Source organism: Paramisgurnus dabryanus, chromosome 19 (genome assembly GCF_030506205.2).
Source record: "Paramisgurnus dabryanus chromosome 19, PD_genome_1.1, whole genome shotgun sequence".
NCBI classification, from domain to species: Eukaryota; Metazoa; Chordata; class Actinopteri; order Cypriniformes; family Cobitidae; genus Paramisgurnus; species Paramisgurnus dabryanus.
The window spans coordinates 23592393-23610987 of record NC_133355.1 but is presented as its reverse complement, the minus strand read 5'-3'; the positions used below and the strand labels follow the sequence as shown (position 1 = coordinate 23610987).

The 18595-nt window shown below is 37.8% G+C and overlaps 1 protein-coding gene across 3 annotated transcripts; it reads right to left on the bottom strand.

Moving 5' to 3' along the window:
* Nucleotides 1–229: 229 nt before the first annotated feature.
* Nucleotides 230–17991, bottom strand: eya3 (EYA transcriptional coactivator and phosphatase 3). Of its 3 annotated transcripts, none has more exons than XM_065293875.1 (19): nucleotides 17872–17991; nucleotides 12337–12460; nucleotides 12123–12172; nucleotides 9667–9755; nucleotides 9501–9572; nucleotides 8506–8575; nucleotides 8322–8431; nucleotides 7959–8096; nucleotides 7665–7744; nucleotides 7395–7575; nucleotides 6023–6192; nucleotides 5645–5728; nucleotides 5466–5555; nucleotides 5322–5380; nucleotides 5015–5175; nucleotides 4436–4550; nucleotides 2455–2576; nucleotides 1413–1513; nucleotides 230–1328 (listed from the first exon to the last, which is right to left on the bottom strand). In XM_065293875.1, exons 2-19 carry the CDS (start codon nucleotides 12367–12369, stop codon nucleotides 1248–1250), a joined length of 1806 nt encoding a protein of 601 aa, XP_065149947.1. In that variant the 5' UTR covers nucleotides 12370–12460; nucleotides 17872–17991; the 3' UTR covers nucleotides 230–1247. The 3 variants fall into 3 exon arrangements, with proteins under 3 accessions (XP_065149947.1, XP_065149955.1, XP_065149965.1); XM_065293883.1 differs by having other exon boundaries at nucleotides 8506–8572; XM_065293893.1 differs by lacking the exon at nucleotides 7959–8096.
* Nucleotides 17992–18595: the final 604 nt, after the last annotated feature.

The window sequence follows — 18595 nt, the reverse complement described above, 5'->3', positions numbered from 1 at the left end:
TATTGCACACTATCAGACAGTTTCTCCCAAATATGTACAAAAAAAAAAAAACAGGCAGGGGTGTCACTGCTTTAATTCAATGGATATGCCAGAGGTATCTCATTCACATTCCTCCTCCTACTTCTGAGTAACTGAAGATGGTTAGTTCATGTGGCTCATAATCGCATTACAGACACACAACAGAGATATTTCTTCTGGGCAAATGGGCTTTTGCATGCTTTTTAAAAAAAATAATGTCTGATGCCCTCAAAAATACACTTAAAAAATCTCATTTACTCGCCAATGCTGTAAACCTGTATAACCTTATTCAGTGGTACACAAAAAAATGTGCACGTCATCGGGGCTGTCAGATTAGAGAGATCAAAAATGATAATCAGTTCCTTACAAAATGATCATAAACCTTTCAAGTATGAGCCACACAGACTACAAATTTTTCTTCCGGGCCATTTAAGAGCATGACAGCACCTGTCCCTTCTTTCAACTTTACTGTATGATGTAGCGTAAAGAGCCCCTCCTTGTTTTCACAAAAGGCCAAAGTGTATACAGGTTTGAACTGGTATAGTAAACAAATGGCAATTTTTGGGCTGTATTTCTTTAAAGGAACAAAAGCAAAGAAAAAGCAAAACGTTCACACCATAGGCAAATTCATCCATTTCAACCACAAAATAAAGCAGGATCTATGCTTATCCCTGTAAGTACCATTTCAATGCAGGCCACTGTTTGAAGAACTGAAAAAAATGCATTATCCCTTGTTGATGTTTCCAAAGCATATCACTTGCAACCAACTTTTGGAGTGCAAATCATAACAACTCCTCATTTCAGCCCTTTAAAATGAATGCAAACAACTGAAGGTTGAAACTATAGCATAAAAGTCCAGACTCCCACTGAGGTTTCAATGCCAGCAGTGCAGACCTTTGGTCGTAGGCTGTTCCTTTGGTGAACGCAGTTGTTTTGAAGATGGTAAAGCCAACAGTCCTTTATGAAGAGCCTGCTATAGACGCAGAGAGTGTTAATGAAGTTTGTCCCAGTGCAAGTCTCAACCCAGCGGGAGAATAGCTGCCATTGAGGGAATAGAGGGTCTGTGGGATCTCAGAGTCACACGTGTGACCCCATTTGGTTGAGTTCAGTCTCTGAGCAGAGTTCAGCTGTGGATGAAGTTTTAAGGGTTGACAGCGGGGATCGGGGTGCAACTGAAGACTTGCTGCTCAAGGCGATTCATCACATCTATGGCTTACATCCAGTTTTATCTATAAGAAATCCAGTTCCAGGGCTTGATGAAGGGAAATGAGGTCCCCGTGAGAAGATATTCGCCAAAACGGCATGTTGTGCTAGAGAATCAGAATATGAGATCATGAGCAATGAATTAACATTCAAAAACTAAAATATTTGCTTTGATTGGAATCACACTGTACCTGCTTTGCTGCAAATTCTTCATCACGCCCATCCCCTATAACAACATACGTCACTTTCTTCCCAAAGCGAGAGATGATGCGTTCAAAACAGCTCTCTTTTCCTGTAAACACAAGCATTGGTCAAGTACTACTAGCATGTCTATATTTATATAGTACCGTATTTCCCAGACTATTAGTCGCTCTGGAGTATAAGTCGCATCAGTCAAAAATTTGTTTTGAAGAGGAAAAAAACATATATAAGTCGCACTGGACTACACATTACGTTTATTTAAAACAATTATTTCACAAAATTCAAGCCGACAAACAGACATTTAATCTGGAAAGGCAAGTTGTTCAACTAAACAATAGGACAGAAAAGCAGGCTGAATAGGTGTCCGTACATGTTAACGTAACATTACCATTTATTCACCAAACACAATAACATACATACCTGAGAGGCTGAATAGGTTAAATTAACACGACAAGCCAAATCAAGTTCAAAAAGGTCCCGAAGTCATTCCACATCACTGAATTTATTGAATTACATAAAAACAGAAGCAGCATAGAGCGGACTCTCGCGGCTGTAGATAGGAATGGTTTCTCTTGGTTCATATGAATTAATTTTGACATATAATTCGCACCTGACTACAAGTTGCAGGACCCGCCAAAATATGAAAAAAGTGCGACTTATAGTCCGGAAAATACGGTAGTAGTGATGTCAAAAGTATGGTTACTTCAGTATTTGTATTTTTATTTAACTGTAGAGAAGCCTTAATGCAGTATTAACCAACTGACTGACAGGTGACCGCTTTCAAACATAGCAAATAAAAAACATTTTACATTTATTCTAAAATAATTGTATATAAAATTATATATATTTTTTATTTATGTTTTATTTATTCATATAATAGTAAATATGTAAAAAAAAAATTATATATATATATTTGTATTTATTTACATATTTACTATTATATGCAAGTATATATACATACATAATAACACATATGTGATATGCAAACATAAACTTTTATTTTTATGCAGTTAAAAATAATTAGACATTTACCTATTTTAGTGGCGCTGTAGATGTTCTCGATGGGAAAGACATCACCCAAGCCGTAGAGCAGCACTTTAGCTAAAGCTGGAACCAGCTGAGTGGTGGTAACCAGAACATTCATACATTTGCCCCTGTGAACAAACATTCAAACCATTAAAGATACAATTTGTATAATCAAAATTATAAAATGGTTAGTTCCAATCCTTGATTCTGATTGGTCAATAGCTGTGCTTTATTCACAATAAAGCACTGCTAAGACCGTTTTACCCAAATTTTGTAACTTTAATATTGTGTGGTAAACGTTTTATAAAAGCAAGCAAGTGCTGTATCGTGAATAATTAACGGCTGAAGGGGTTGCGTCGTGCCTAACAACGCCCTTCAGCCGTTACTTATTCACGATACAGCACAGCCTCTTGTACTTTATTGCTTACTAATAACACTGTCATAGATTAATGACGCTCTGAAGCAGCGTGGCATTATGGGATTTGTTGTCTTTACCTCAACCGCTGATGGCCATCAATCAGACGGGAACGAGAAATCATGTTAATGGATGAGGTAAAGCAATCAAGTTTTATAAATGCTGTGTTTGATGACATCTTTTTTTCATTATGTAAGGTTTCATGTAGTGATGCACCGATGTATCGGCCGCCGATATTTATCGGCCGATTTTTGATGAATTTGAAACCATCGGCATATCGGCAATAGCACGAGAAAGGCCGATACCGATTGTTTGTTAATTAACTGCATAAAGAAATCCATTATATGTAAAAAAAAAAAATGAGTTCATGTTGTTAATAAAATAAATGCTGAATAGCAAAAACCACCTTTGAAGGTTGTCATGCTGTCTTATTATATTAGTTTTATTAATTTAAGCTTAATTTGTACCGCTCTTATTATGTTAATTAGATCCAATCCATGTTCAGAAAAAATAATTTGATGCAGAAAAAAATAGCTTATAGACCAGCTGTATAGTATTGTATACAAGTGTTTAATATCGGTGTCGGCATCGGTATCGGCCAGAAGTTGTCTGTTTAAATCGGTATCTGTATAAAAAAATCCTATCGGTGCATCCCTAGTTTCATGTAATGTTCAAAAACGCAATTGTTAGTCATAGATGTTACAGTTTTAGTCCAATACGATGGTGTGTTAACACAGCACAGAATTAAGTGTTCAGATGAACAAACTTACCATAAACAAGCGAGTGGCCCGACAGACGCTATTACTTCTGCATTTGTTCACGACACTGTTATCATGTGGTTTCTATGTCAGTAAAGGCGGTAACAAAGGGTAACGTGAATATAAACGTCATTGACAGGAGACTTCCCCGGGTCACTGTTTAGATTGGCAATTTTCTCATAATTTACAAGTAGTTGAAAACAAATCATTCTTAAATATATGGTCCATTTTTTACAAGTATACGAAGGTCCATGTGCGCATTATGCAATTTTTATTATCAGAGGAGTGCATGCGTACTTTATGGGCACCGCCAGATTTTTGAAACCCTGTGTACACTGTATGTTTAGGTCGAACATAAGCATAAAGAAGAGTGTAGTATGTAGTCCAGGAGATGCAGTGCATTCATGCGTCGAACGTCTGTGTACAGGTACGATTCAAATAAACTATACTTCGCAAACCTACGTAAAAAACAGACTATACTCTTCCTCTCAAATGTGGTTGTTGGAAATAAGCATGGGGATTCTCATATATTTAGATTCAGGCACTAGTTGTACGTCCTTTTCGGAGTAAGCTTTTCTGGTCAACATGTTAACCTTGGATCATGGTTTACACTTGGCGAAATGTCACTTTAAAAACTTGCTGTCAAAAAAATATTAAATAATGTCAACAAATCGGAATTGTGTAAATGCGGCTTTTGAAGAATCCACACTGAAAATCTGCTCATATCACACGCTTCGTTAAACCCCCGAGGTTTACCCTATCATTTCCTCTAAATCCTGCTTGTTTAGACACATGCAGTCCAAGTGAATTTTACCTGGACTGAATAAGCAGGAGAGATTTGAGGGCAGTGCTCAGCCAGGCATCGGTGACGTTCTCAATCTCCGAGCGCAGTCGGTGCAGTAGATCTCTCTTCATAGGGCTCAGCAGACCTGCATTAACATCGAAAGTATACAAATGCATTGACTAAAGACTATATAAATATGAAATAATTTAAAGATTAATGTTAATTAATGTAATATATCTAACAGCAATTGAATATGCATCATTAAATCAGAAATTAAAAACATATCTACATTTACACATTTGGCAGGGGCTCTTTTCCAAAGTTTAGAAAATAACCTTTATGTAGCCAATGCAATGCTCTACTGATTGAGCTACAGGAACAAAAGCATCCCATGCACGTGCTGTTTTCTGTAATAGCAATTATTAACAGCCATATCATCCATGACTGAAGCTATCATGAGCTTTACTGCAACAATCCTAAGTAGATATTAACTAAATATGAGGGTTAGGTATGCAAAAATACAAGCGAGAAAACTATTGCTTCTCACGGGCTAAACAACAGCGCCTCCCTGGTGGAACACCCAGTGAGAAAACCATAACACACTCTCACCTCCCACATTTCCCTTGAATCCATTGTAGATCTCTTTGAGGCGGCGATACCTGAAGGCCAGCTTACGCATCCACTCGACACCTCCCTGTACTGCCGCGGTGGTACCCGGACCCCCGCCTGCACTGGGCCCACTGAAGCCATCGCTGGAGAAGTTGTAGTTGCTAAGACAGAATGGTTAGCGTGAGATGACGCTCGTGTACTAGCAAAGTAGCATATGTATGACATTGGGTCAGGATATATTTGGGATTCAAAGCACAAATATATTTTAGTGTGTGGCTAATTAATGCTTGTTTTATTGCTTTATTACCTCAAATCCTGCCCATTGTCGTCTGAGGCAACGTCATCGACATGGACTTGATCACAGTCCTGTATTCATAGTAAGCAAAATGTCATTCATGAACTTAATAGTGAATGTAAGGTAGGAGAAATAGCTGTTACGCTTTGTTTTTACCTCCAGATCATTAAAGAAGAGATGAGTGTCTGCAAGCTCAAAGATCAACTCCTCCATCTGCAGGCCCAGATTAAGAACCGTCGCTGGGTCCTGTTTTACATTGGACCATCCCACAAAACGGTAAACAACGGTGCTTCTCACTTATTCACATCTGTGATATCTGAATGAATAAATCCTACCTTGCCAAACTTTTGAGCAAAGGATCCAGTAAGAAGAGAGTGGAAAATAATGATGGTTTCATCAAGATCCCACAAGAAGACACGCTAAGAAAGAAAGAGTTTGTCATGGTTGTTGCTTTATGATGTTGCCAAACACCCTGTATTCCCTCTATCGCTATAACTTTCTAATCTCCATTTTGTACATAAAACAAAATTATGCATTAAATGTAAAGCCGAGCATCCAAGATCATCAGAAATCAAACTTTGGTGCTCTTAAACTCAAAAATTTCACAGACAAAATCACATTTTGTAACTCTTCAGGCACCCTGGCTTAAGGTTTGTTACTATTTAGCATTCAAGTATATTTCTGCCTTAAAGCTCTAAAAATTGCTGCATTACCTCAAGGTCATTGTCTGTGGACTGGGAGCTGTCTGACTTTTTGGCTTTCCCTTTAGCTTTGCTGGCAGGGTTTTTGCGACTGGACTCATCCTGGTCTCGTGCTCCTGTTGGGAGGGCCATCCCAGCGGGCAGAGCCACACCTGTTGGGAGCGTCACACCTGGGGACTCATCTGAAAGACAGAGTAAACCTCTAAATGCATTGACAGAAGATGGACAGGGGTAAAGACTAAATAGTGCAATGCTTTTGTTTGTATTTATCATTAAAATTCCTTTGCACATGCATTGGGCTCTGAATAGTCTATGAGATGCTTTTGGGCTAGTTTCATTGGGTTGGTATTGATATGCGAATCTGGCAACCCTGGGCTTGCGCAAACGTTTGGTTCGGAATATACAGTACTGTGCAAAAGTCTTAGGCCACCACCACCAGACTTGTTGTTTTAGAAGTTTTAATGTCCATCCATATTTATTTTTAAATCTATTTTACTAAAGGGATAGTTCGGCCAAAAATGATATTAAACCCATGATTTACTTACCCCCAAGCTGTCCGAGTTGCATATGTCCATCGTTTTTCAGACAAACACATTTTCGGATATTTTAGAAAATGTTTTAGATCTTTCAGTTGATTAAATGTAATGTTACGGGGTTCACCCATAGTCCACGACCTTCAAGTCCAAAAAAAGTGCGTCCATCCTTCACAAATTAAATCCAAACGGCTCCAGGATGATACACAAAGGTCTTCTGAGGGTAATCCGCGCGGTGTTGTTGTAGAAATATCCATATTTAAACCTTTATTAACTAAAATAAATACCTTCCGGTAGCGCCTCCATCTTAGACTCGTCTGTATTCAGGAGAGAGTATTAGCGTAGTGTACGCACTTTTCTTAGTGACGTATGACAAATTCAGAGGGCGGGGGCACAGAGCAGCAGCAGAGTAGCCTCCGTAGGCTGCGTAAGCTCTCATCCTGAATGCAGACGCGACTAAGATGGCGGCGCTACCGGAAAGGTATTTATTTTCGTTAATAAAGTTTTAAATATGGATATTTCTACAACAACACTGCACGGATTACCCTCAGAAGACCTTTATTTATCATCCTGAAACCGTTTGGATTTAATTTGTGAAGGATGGACGCACTTTTTTTGGACTTGAAGGTCGTGGACTATGGGTGAACCCCGTAACATTACATTTATTCAACTGAAAGATCTAAAACATTTTCTAAAATATCCGAAAATGTGTTTGTCTGAAAAACGATGGACATATGCAACTCGGACAGCTTGGGGGTGAGTAAATCATAGGTTTAATATCATTTTTGGCCGAACTATCCCTTTAAGATACAAACAGAAAATACAGAATATGTTTACAAAAACAGACATACCTGTTGTGTTAGGCAGGTCTGCTGAAGCACTGCCTTCTGTCTTTATGGCTGGATATCCAGGAGCAACCACACCTGCTCCATCTCTATCACTACTGGGCAGCCCAGCAGACAGGTAACTGGAAGGAGGAACGTAGTACTGGGAAAACTGACTCTGGCCAAGAGAGTTGTAATTTGTGAACTCCTGGAGTGTGAGATCAAAAATAACTTTATTAGGACACAACCTCTGCTTGACACCAAACGTTTAGTTCCTTTCTGCTCCAGGATGCTCACCTGATGTGTTGCGGTGGCTGTAGTGACCGCAGTTGCCGAAGGGATGTTAGTGTACACGCTTGATGTAGTGAAACATGAACCTAAATAAATATAAACAACCGTTAAACTGACCAAATAGGAACGCTTTGTGATTCTTGGTGAGCATAACAAATGACTGAATAAAACACTTTATGGGTTGTTAATGGAGGTGGTTTTGGGTAAATGGATTTGGGTGGGTCTTTTCACTTATAGGTCCTATATACAGCGGTCGGTGGTAGGCAGAGAGAGAGAGAGAAAGAGCAGTAGCAGGCTTGCCTTGGCTGGGGTAGGTGTAGTGGATCTGGTTGGGTTGGGCTGAGGTATAGCCTGAGCTGAAGCTGAGAAACCCCGTCTGGCCAACAGAGGGCGCCTCGGGCAGCCGCGACTCTGTCTTTAAGCCCGGCCACATGGTGCCTGAGGCCATGCACGGAGAGATGGAGCATGAGAGGGTGAAGAGTGGAGGAGAGAAGGGATGCAGAGATGAAAGATATGATTAGAGGGCGATTTAGGACAGGATGTAACATGAAATGTGGATCGATCTGACTGCCAGCGTACAGTGTGAAGGCAGGGTGAGGGTTTAAGTGGAATGAGTTTGGGTGATGAATTAATGCACAGACGGCAACAGGGTGAAGCACAGACCAAATGGTGGCAGTCCGTACGTCTGGCCGGACTGAGGAAAGGCGCTGTACATGGATGACTGGCCCAGGGAGGGGAAAGCCACTTGACCGGCATATGCGGTGACAGCGGTGCTTAAGACAAACAAAAGAGAGTTAAAACCTAAACAGTGCCTGAGATTTACCAAGTTTACTTTTATTTTACTTACTTGCTTCCTTGGTAGATCTGTGAGGTATAATCGGTGGCTGTGGTTGTGGTGAGGTCTTTGCAGGTCACTGCTATTAGGAAGGTTTCATGAGTTTCATGCTTAAAGGGATAGTTCGGCCAATAATGATATTAAACCCATGATTTACTCACCCCCAAGCTGTCCGAGTTGCATATGTCCATCGTTTTTCAGACAAACACATTTTCGGATATTTTAGAAAATGTTTTAGATCTTTCAGTTAATTAAATGTGAAGTTACGGGGTCCACGACCTTCAAGTCCAAAGAAAGTGCGTCCATCCTTCACAAATTAAATCCAAACGGCTCCAGGATGATTAACAAAGGTCTTCTGAGGTTAATCCTTCACAAATTAAATCCAAACGGCTCCAGGATGATAAATGAGGTTAATCCACGCGGTGGTGTTGTAGAAATATCCATATTTAAAACGTTACTAACGAAAATAACTGCCGCCATCTTAGACTCCTCTGTATTCAGGAGAGAGTATTAGCGTAGTGTACGCACTTTTCTTAGTGAAGTATGACAAATTCGGAGGGCGGGGGCACAGAGCAACAGCAGAGTATCCTCCGAAAGCTGCGTAAAGCTCTGATCTTGAATGCGGACGCGAATAAGATGGCGGCGCTACCGGAAGGTAGTTATTTACGTTAATAAAGTTTTAAATATGGATATTTCTACAACAACACTGCGCGGATTACCCTCAAAAGACCTTTGTTTATTATTGTGGAGCCGTTTGGATTTATTTTGTGAACGACGGACGCACCTTTTTTGGACTTAAAGGTCGTGGACCCAGTGACTTCACATTTAATTAACTGAAAGATCTAAAACATTTTCTAAAATATCCGAAAATGTGTTTGTCTGAAAAACGATGGACACATAACTCGGACAGCTTGGGGGTGAGTAAATCATGGGTTTAATATCATTTTTGGCCGAACTATCCCTTTAAACTGAAAAATGACATATAGTCAGATAGTTTTGGATCTTACCATTGTGAGTATATACATTTTCTGTCGCTCTTGATATCGTCTCTTGATCTGACTGGTCTGGACCCCCAGGCACTGCCGAAGAAATTGATGAATTGCATTATTTCCTCATATTTTTATTGTGTTATATAATGCTTAATTCATCAAAATAAAACAGAACGATACTTACTTGTGTGTAAATGAGTGACAGATGATGGTGGATATGAATTAACCTCTGCTGATTCGCTCCGGTTAGGGGAGTCATTAGCAACCACACCTCTGCAAAACAGAAAAAAAACAATATAGACTTTTTCATTGCGGTTAAGCTCTTGAACCGAAGTGAACTTTCAGTCTGTTTTTATTTATCGGTCTGGCTAGTAGCTAAACTGACCTCTGGAACAAATACCTTGATGAAAATAAAATGTTTTGGTTTGCTTAAGGCGAAAAGAGACAACAAGCATGAATCACAACTGTGCGGAGAGGTTTGGCAGCCAGGCAACAATTCATGAATCTGTAGCTAACATTTTATAAATTTTTACACAGTAACATAAACTCAGTGTAGTAGTTGATACGCGTTAGATATGATGTGTGAACGAAGGTGATTTTCTTGTCATTTATTAATCTTGTTATCAGAAATAAACTTCTGTGAAAGGACTCTGTTATTATTGATTCTTTGTGAAAGTCTATCGGAAGTTGCGTTTAGTCCTAAAAGCCGTTTGTTTATGTTGTTGCTGCTGAAACCATCTATAAAATATATAAAAACAACTTAAGGTACAACATACAGGGATGGATATTCATGGGAGATCAAAAGGTGAGACATTCAAAGCAAGTGATCCTGGAGTTTGTTCTTAATACATTTGTATGCATTAACGTTTCATTTTTAATGTATTTAACATTTTAAGTTATTTCAATAATTAAAAATAAGAATACTTTACAGAACAATTTGGTCAAATTACATTAAAAAAGTGTATTTAGCTAAGACAACACCTTGCTTTTTCCCTAAATGAACAACAGGGAAGTGTAACAATAGCTTAAGACACATGAACAAGACCATAAACTCCTTCAAAATGCCCCCACACATCCTTATGTGACCTTGTCTCTGAAAATCCATTTGAAAGTGATTTTCAGTTTTCTACATCAATTCATCGATCATGATGAAAAGAACATCCAGTGAAAATATAACCTTGATATCTTTAATATTGACTGAGTAAGGTCATTGGCAAAGATTGAAACTGAGGTGAAACCATTGAGTGAAATTAAACTTTGATGACATTTCACAGGACTTTTTAAAGATGTTAAATGAGCCTTTGGCATCCCCAAAGTATGTATGTGAAGTTTTAGCTCAAAATACCATATAGATAATTTATTATAACATGTTTAAATTGCCACCTTGTAGGTTTACTAAAAAATGACCTATTTTTTTCATATGCTTGCAGAGAATGGTTTACCAAAACTAATTTAATGGGTTGATCTTATTCACATTTACTAGGTTGATAGAAGCACTGGGGACCCAATTATAGCACTTAAACATGAAAAAAGTCCGATTTTCGTGATATGTCCCCTTTAAGCCTGTATTTTACAGACAGGGCCATCATTCATCTTTTAAAACCAGGTCTATATTCTCTATATCAGAGGTCCCCAACCACCGGGTTGTGGACAAGTTGCCACCGGGTCACAAAGAACACCCTGAAAAAATATTGCTTAATCGGGTGTTTTGACCTTTAAGAGCCGACTTCAGATGTTAAGATGTTAACAAGCATATCCACTGGACATTGGTTATTTTCATCTTTGGTAGCTCCTGAAGGCTTCATGTATAAAAACAGCACCATGTCAGCACAGAGCATACAGAACCAGAAGCGATCTACTTTGTTTAACAGGAATGCTGAAGTAAACTACTGTGGCACCACTACGATCGTGGCACCACGATCAAAATTTACTGTTTTACTGCAGTAACCATATTTTACCGGGTACACTTTTAACATAGGTTTGAAAAGAACCTAAACATTTGGTCCTGTGTTTTTCTTCTGTTCTGTTACTTTAACTTTGGGCTCGAGCCCGACATAAGGTTCAAACTGCTTTCGAAAACAGCAAGCCAAGTTTTTGTTTACCGTGAATTAAGACAAAATTGCCAGACAAACTCATAAAACAATGAAAGTAAAAGAATCTGGCAAAATATAGTTTTACACGTCTATTAAAATAAAGCTGTTATTAATTTTCCATGGTCCTTTGATCTTTACTTTCGTTTAAAACGTTATACATTTCGCAAAGGAACAGCAACTTAGCGACCCCCTCCACCCGTCCATAACATTTTTTTAAGCTGAAACCGGTCTGCGATGTTAAAAAGGTTAGGGATCCCTGCGCTATACGAAACCTTTATTTTTAAAATATGTTAATATTATGGTAATAAGCATGATTATGAATTAATACTAATAAATGAACTAATACATCACATTTTTTTTTCACTATTCTCCTCATTTAGCAATGCTAGGCAACTTAAATTATTTAAACTCATTCTTGTTGTCAACAATACAAGACTGTATGATGCTTCGGTCTGACCTTAATCGGATGCTAGTAGTGTTTTAAAATAGATGCTTCAGGTTCTTTATAGTAAATCTATACATGCAAAAAAAAATCATGAGAACTTACCTTGAATCACTCTCCTGACCTACTTCTGGGTCATGCCGTGCTTTCTTTGTCTGTTGATCAAAACAATAGAGAAAAGCCTTATGAGAAATGGTGACCAGTTATTATAGTACCCAAAACATACACTTTCCTTCATACAACAATACACTTTTTAACCTTAAACTTGTTATTGGGTAAATAGTTTGCCCATGTTATGCATCAGCTTCAGCGTACTTACGGGTAGCTCCGGCACATCTTGCGATTCGTCCATAGTTATGAGGGAGAATTTCTGTACTGTTTGTCCAGGTAAATCTGCTCTCTCAGTCTCTGCAGTTGCTGGCACTGCTGCTTCGGCAAAAGCCCTGAGTAAGACAGCACAAATCACTGTGAGACATCTTTATATATATACACTGTTCCAGCCCCTGTTTGTATACGAAGCCCATGAGCATCATGGGAAATACAAGGCAAAAAGTGGGTCTTGCCGATCCTAATCCTGCTCTCAACCTGGTAGCAGGTTAGCTCAGCCCCAGCAGGTGAGGCACGTGAGGCTTCCCCACAAAAGCACCAGATGTTTTGCTCATACCCTCCCACTTTACAGCGCACATGCCTGGATTTATTTGGCAGCGTCTCCTTACATGTATACCAACCAACGTTAAGTGGTAACTAGGAAGATTGTATTCGCTTCTGATTATATCAATAGCATTAGGTGTTTCTGCACAAGCTGTCTCTTCCAAAAGGCTGGCAGAGATAAGATCTAACCTCGTTTTTCACCCGTGCCATTCTTTAACTGCATTTATAAATTGGAAGACGAAAGAGGAAAAGTGGGTCAGACGTGCACTTACACTTAAAAAGCCATTCACGTAAATTTGAGACAACAGGGTTTGGTAAGTCACGTGTGACACTAAATGATGCTTATGCAATGTCGAGATTCATGTCCGAAAAGCATGATCAGGATAGGTTTAATACAATCTACTGTGGCAAATGTGAAATAAAATATTAATAATAATACAAAAATTTCAATTTATAATCTTACATATGGAAAAATGAAAAATTATATATAGTGTAAATTATGTTTAAAGTAAAACACCACAGGTTTTCAATATTTTATTATATTTTACCTCAACTTAGACTAGAATATTCATATACTAGTCAACATTTTAAGTGAATCAAAAACGTTCATCAAATTTGTCCTAAGACTTTTAGGAAAGGTTTTGATCCACTTCAAATGTTGACTAGTGTACATACCTATCTTTATTCAATGCGTGCACCTAATCTTTGTACAGCGTGATGTAAATGCGTTAGCATTTAGCCTAGCCCCATTCATTCCTTAGGATCCAAACAGGGATGAATTTACAAGCCACCAAACACTTTCATGTTTCCCTATTTAAAGACTGTTACATGAGTAGTTATACGAGTAAGTATGGTGGCACAAAATAAAACGTTCAACCTCGGGCGCAGTAATATTGACGGAAATTTGTGCAAGAGGGGGAGTAGTCAGAAGTATTGATATTACTGCGCATCGAGGTTAAAGTGCTGCAAACTAAGTGCTCTTCCACCATACAATATAATACTCATTTTTTATCCACTTAAAAAAATTGCCACGTTTTATTTTGTGCCACCATACTTACTCGTATAACAACTCATTTAAAGGTGCTCTAAGTGAATTGACGCGTTTTAGACCATACAATTTTTTTGTTACATACAGCAAACATCTCCTCACTATCTGCTTGCTGCCTGTCCGCTGATCAAACTGTAAAAAAACACGATCTCTGTAGACAGCCCAGGCTTCACAAACGGCAATAACAACACAGTAGCCAAACCTAGCACCACAAAACAAAACAAAGTGTTCCAGCCAATAAACGACAAAAAGGATTTGGGGGTGGGGGTTGGGCGCATTCATGAAAGCACGGAAGGGAGGGGGAGGAGTTAGCTACGCTCCGTCTGTTTGAAAACAATTCAAACGTCAACAAAAACTAACGTCTCGCAGATTCGCTTGGAACACCTTTAACAGTCTTTAAATAGGGAAAACATGGAAGTGTTTGGTGGCTTCTAATGGCGCTTTTCCATTGCATAGTACCCCACGGTTTAGTTTAGTTTGGGTCAGCTTACTTTTGGGAGCTTTTCCATTGGGTGCAGTACGTAGTACCCGACACTTTTTTCATACCACCTCGGTTGGGGTTCCAATCGTCCCGAGCTGATGCCAAACGTGACGTGAAAACACTGTAGATCACTGATTGGTCTGAGAGAATTGTCACGTCATCGCTATAATGTAAAAGATTAGCTTTACCTTTAGTGCTAGCTTGTGCTGTCTCGAGCAAACATGTTGTCATCTGTGCTCTGCTATAAGTTCCCAAACTCTGTTTTAGCGATGAAAAACATCCACAGGTTGAGAATCAGGAACACCATACCAGTTTTTTCCAAACTTGCAGTTTGTGGCGGAACATTCACGATGAGCATGTCAGCATTATATGCTTAAAAATTCAATGAGGCTCAGCGGAGTGTGTCAACTACTGACGCCACGGGTGTTTAAACAGAAACTATCATGAGAGTTAGAGGTTACGTTAGTGATAAACACGATATGCAAACATCTATCTGTGGTGGTCACTTTTAATTTTATGGCGGACTGATAAATAAATAAATGTATGGGAATGTACAACGATGCTCTCACTTGTATGATGTCACAGCTGTAGGCAGCGCATATATAACGACATGCCTATAATCCCTCCCACTGCGAAGTGATACCAAACTCGATGGAAAAGCTAACCAAGCCAAAGTGAGGTGAGCTGACCCGACCCAAACTAAACTCAACCGTGGGGTACTATGCAATGGAAAAGCGCCATAAATTCATCCCTGTGTGTTTGGACCCTAAGGATTGAATGGGGCTATGCTAAATGCTAACACATTCACGACGCATTGTACAAAGATTAAGTTTACGCATTGAATAAAGATAGGTATCAATTAATTGGTCTAAATTGAGGTGAAAACATAGTAAAATATTGAAAAACTGTGGTGTTTTCCTTTAAAACGCATAGTTGGGAAGCATGTCATGATATGGGTTTCACATGACTGCAATTCTACAATGCACTCATTTTAAGAGTGAACTTGGGGACATGGGTTAGGGTTAAGCACAAAGTAAACCCAAAGTAAAAAGTTGTTTGGCATCACTAGGGTATGTGCACGGCAGTCTGTTTCTGATAGGAAATAAAAGAGACAGAAACTTGTTTTAGTCTCTTTCATTTATTACAATGGACGGCCACTTCTAAAAGCGGTTGCGTAAGATGGTTAAAAAAAATCTGCCTTTGTATAACTTTAGTTTAAGAGTACAAAGCATTGACTGGCTGTGGCTGTGCACAATCAAATTGAATTATACCTTAGAAGGCTTGAGCGCATTACTATATGTGCTCACAATACAAAAACACAGTCCATATATAAAAAAATAAATATACAACCCATATGTATTAAACTGTATAAATTATTTATAAAGCAAACGCTGCCTACAATCTCGGTACGCGTGTTGTTTCTTCAAAATATTTGGCTTTTATTAACCAGTGATTATTAGTGAAAATTAATTTTAAATCTTTAAAGGCTCTTTATAAAATCACTTGATAAAGATAACCAATTTGGTGATAAAAAGTTACTAAACTAAAACGTATCATTAAAAACATTAATAAGGTTAATCTTTCAACCCGTTTCGAAATGCAATACAATACTGTATACTATTATAAAACCTTCAGCCATTATCATATGACAGTTTGATACCAGGCAGCACGTGCGTAGTTCAAATCTAGAGTAAATAAACTCCGCCCATACTTCCATAGTTGGGACAGCTGGTGTGGGTTTAGGTTTTCTATGTGAATTGTTTGCCTTGAGGTAAGAAAAATCAGAGAAAAGAATGCAAAAAATATTCAACTGAAAACAATGGATTTTAAATGATGGCATGGTCTGTACAGTATCAATAAATGTGTGGGATTTTCCACTGAAAGATAATATGAACAGTAAAAGTAAAAAAGTGATGGTCTGTTGGTCTTTGGGTATTTTGGCTGAGTGAAAGAAGACTGTTATATAAATTCAGCTTTATTCAGTAAAGTTACGTTATGCAAATTTGCTGCATTTCAATAATTAGTCTTTTTTACAATAATTGAATAATTAACATAATATCAGTTTAAAATATATGAATTTTTCCCCCCAAAAATCAAACTGATTAAACTATTAAAAATTAAATAGACTTACTAAATGCATAATAGATCGGTTTCCTGTTCAGGGTTTAGGTTAATCCAGTTCTAGGCCTTATTTATATTAGGACATTAAACATTATTATTGTGCATCTTAAGACAAAACAATGCCACAGATATACATTAAGATATGTCAGTGCAATATGTTCTTAAATTTAAGCAGCTCAAACATGAATTTTAGTCTGGGCCTTATCCTACCCACATAAATTAGAGATAGTAACATAAAAATGTATTTGTATGTAGATTTACAATTTTCATTTGTATTATTTTAAAATTTTACAATTTGCAAATGCATTTCAAAAAAGAGGGAAGTGAAAAACACTTCACAACAATCACAGTACATTTGAAACACATTTAGCAAACAAGAAGTGATCCTAAAGGAAAACAAGCTTAGTTTATTGCATTTATCCATTTGGCACTTTTATCTAATTCGACTTACAGTGCACTTAATCAATAATTTAATTTTTCAAAGTATGTGTGGTCCCTGGGATTTAACTTTGTGCTGTTAATGCAATTCTCTATAAGTTGAGCTATAGTTACAGTTTAAACTTACTTTTACTGAATCTGCTTCCCGTTATCTTAAAATCCTAATCTCAAGTAATTTTCTTATATGCTTTAAATTAGATTTGAAGACAAAAATAAACAGCCTACTGTCATATCTGAAATAGGTGAGTTGGACGGCTTAATAAAAAAATTTAGCAAACAACAAGTGGCTGGAATATATGGAAACCCTAGTTTAGTTTAAAAGCATTAAGTGATGTTTACAATTATTTTGAAAGAAGCTAAAATATGCAGAAGCAAAGTTAGATTTGTTTGTTGGGCACAACACAATTTTCATATTCTAATTTGCAATCACAGTATAAATAAAGTTACAAAGAATACTACTAATAAAGAACGAGTAGGTGAGTCTTAACTTTTGACTGGTAGTCTATAACAGTTTAAACAAGCAAGGAGGAGTCATATTTACATGTGCAAATCATCAGCACAACATTAAACCATCTCGCTAAATACAGTCGTTGTCCCCTTCAAACCACAGCTGGAGGATTAAGGATAGAAGCTATGCAAGTAATGCTTAACATTCTGGACTGAAGAGCAAGTAGCAGCAATTCAAGGACGGCGGATCAGTGAAGGTTAAGATCCACTGACCTCTCTCTCTCTCTCTCTCTCTCTCTCTCTCTCTCTCTCTCTCTCTCATATGATGTGCAAACAATGCTATCTGTATCTAGCACTAGGTTGAAAAACACAGACAAGACTGTGGCTAATTAACATAACATATTCATCATATTCGCATATCTATTGTGAGCATGTTTGGGAAACATGAAACTTAAAAAAAATGCATGCTGAATATAAAGAAGAGACACCAATCCATTTCTACGCCGAAAAACAGTGTGTGTTATTGAAGCAGTTAGCACTATTTAACCAGTTAGCCAACGTGTGTTGTTTAGCCCGCTGCCCAATGACCTTAATATTTCACACTAAACCGCCAATTAACACCTAGAAACGCGCTATTTGCGGAACACAACTGGGAAATGAACTCTTACCATGTCACCAAGTGCTACCGTCGAGGAAACTTAATGTTTCCTTAGGCAAAAATTCCCTCGGTAGAGCGCCTTGTGTTGTTAGGGACAACTATTTGGCAGGAAGTCGCTGTAGATCAAAACACGCATGCGCAGAAATCACAGGCGCCGCTTCGACAAAGACGACACACGCTTCATAAACAAGAGTCTGATTTGGTTACTTCGTTATTTATCAAGAACTAACAAAAAACTAATTTTTAAACATATTTTAATTATTGTTGATTTATAAATGTACTATTGTGCATTTTTAAGCTTATTAATTTAACTTTTAATGTTAAAGATGATAAGCATTAACTTAAACAAATGCGACTGTTCATTGTTAGTTTAACGTGTTGGATTCAAACCTATTGTAAAGTAGTAGAAGTAGTTTTTTAAATAGTAAAATTTTTTAAATTAAATGAATTTATATTGAAAGTATTGCTCTTTTTTGTTTGTTTTATCTTATTCATCACATACACGGTGGTTTAATAGGGGTCAATATCACTAAAAAGTGCCTTTTAGACTGCAAAAAGAGATTTTCCGTTAAATTTCATATGGTTTGTATTAAGGAGACCTTGGGCTGCTAGAAATGTAAATTAGTCAAGCTCCAGCACTTTTTATAAATTAACTGCAAGCACACACCATACAAAAAATATTTCCTCCCTTTCATGCAAACGTAATGTAAATTTTCATGACAAGGTGTACATTT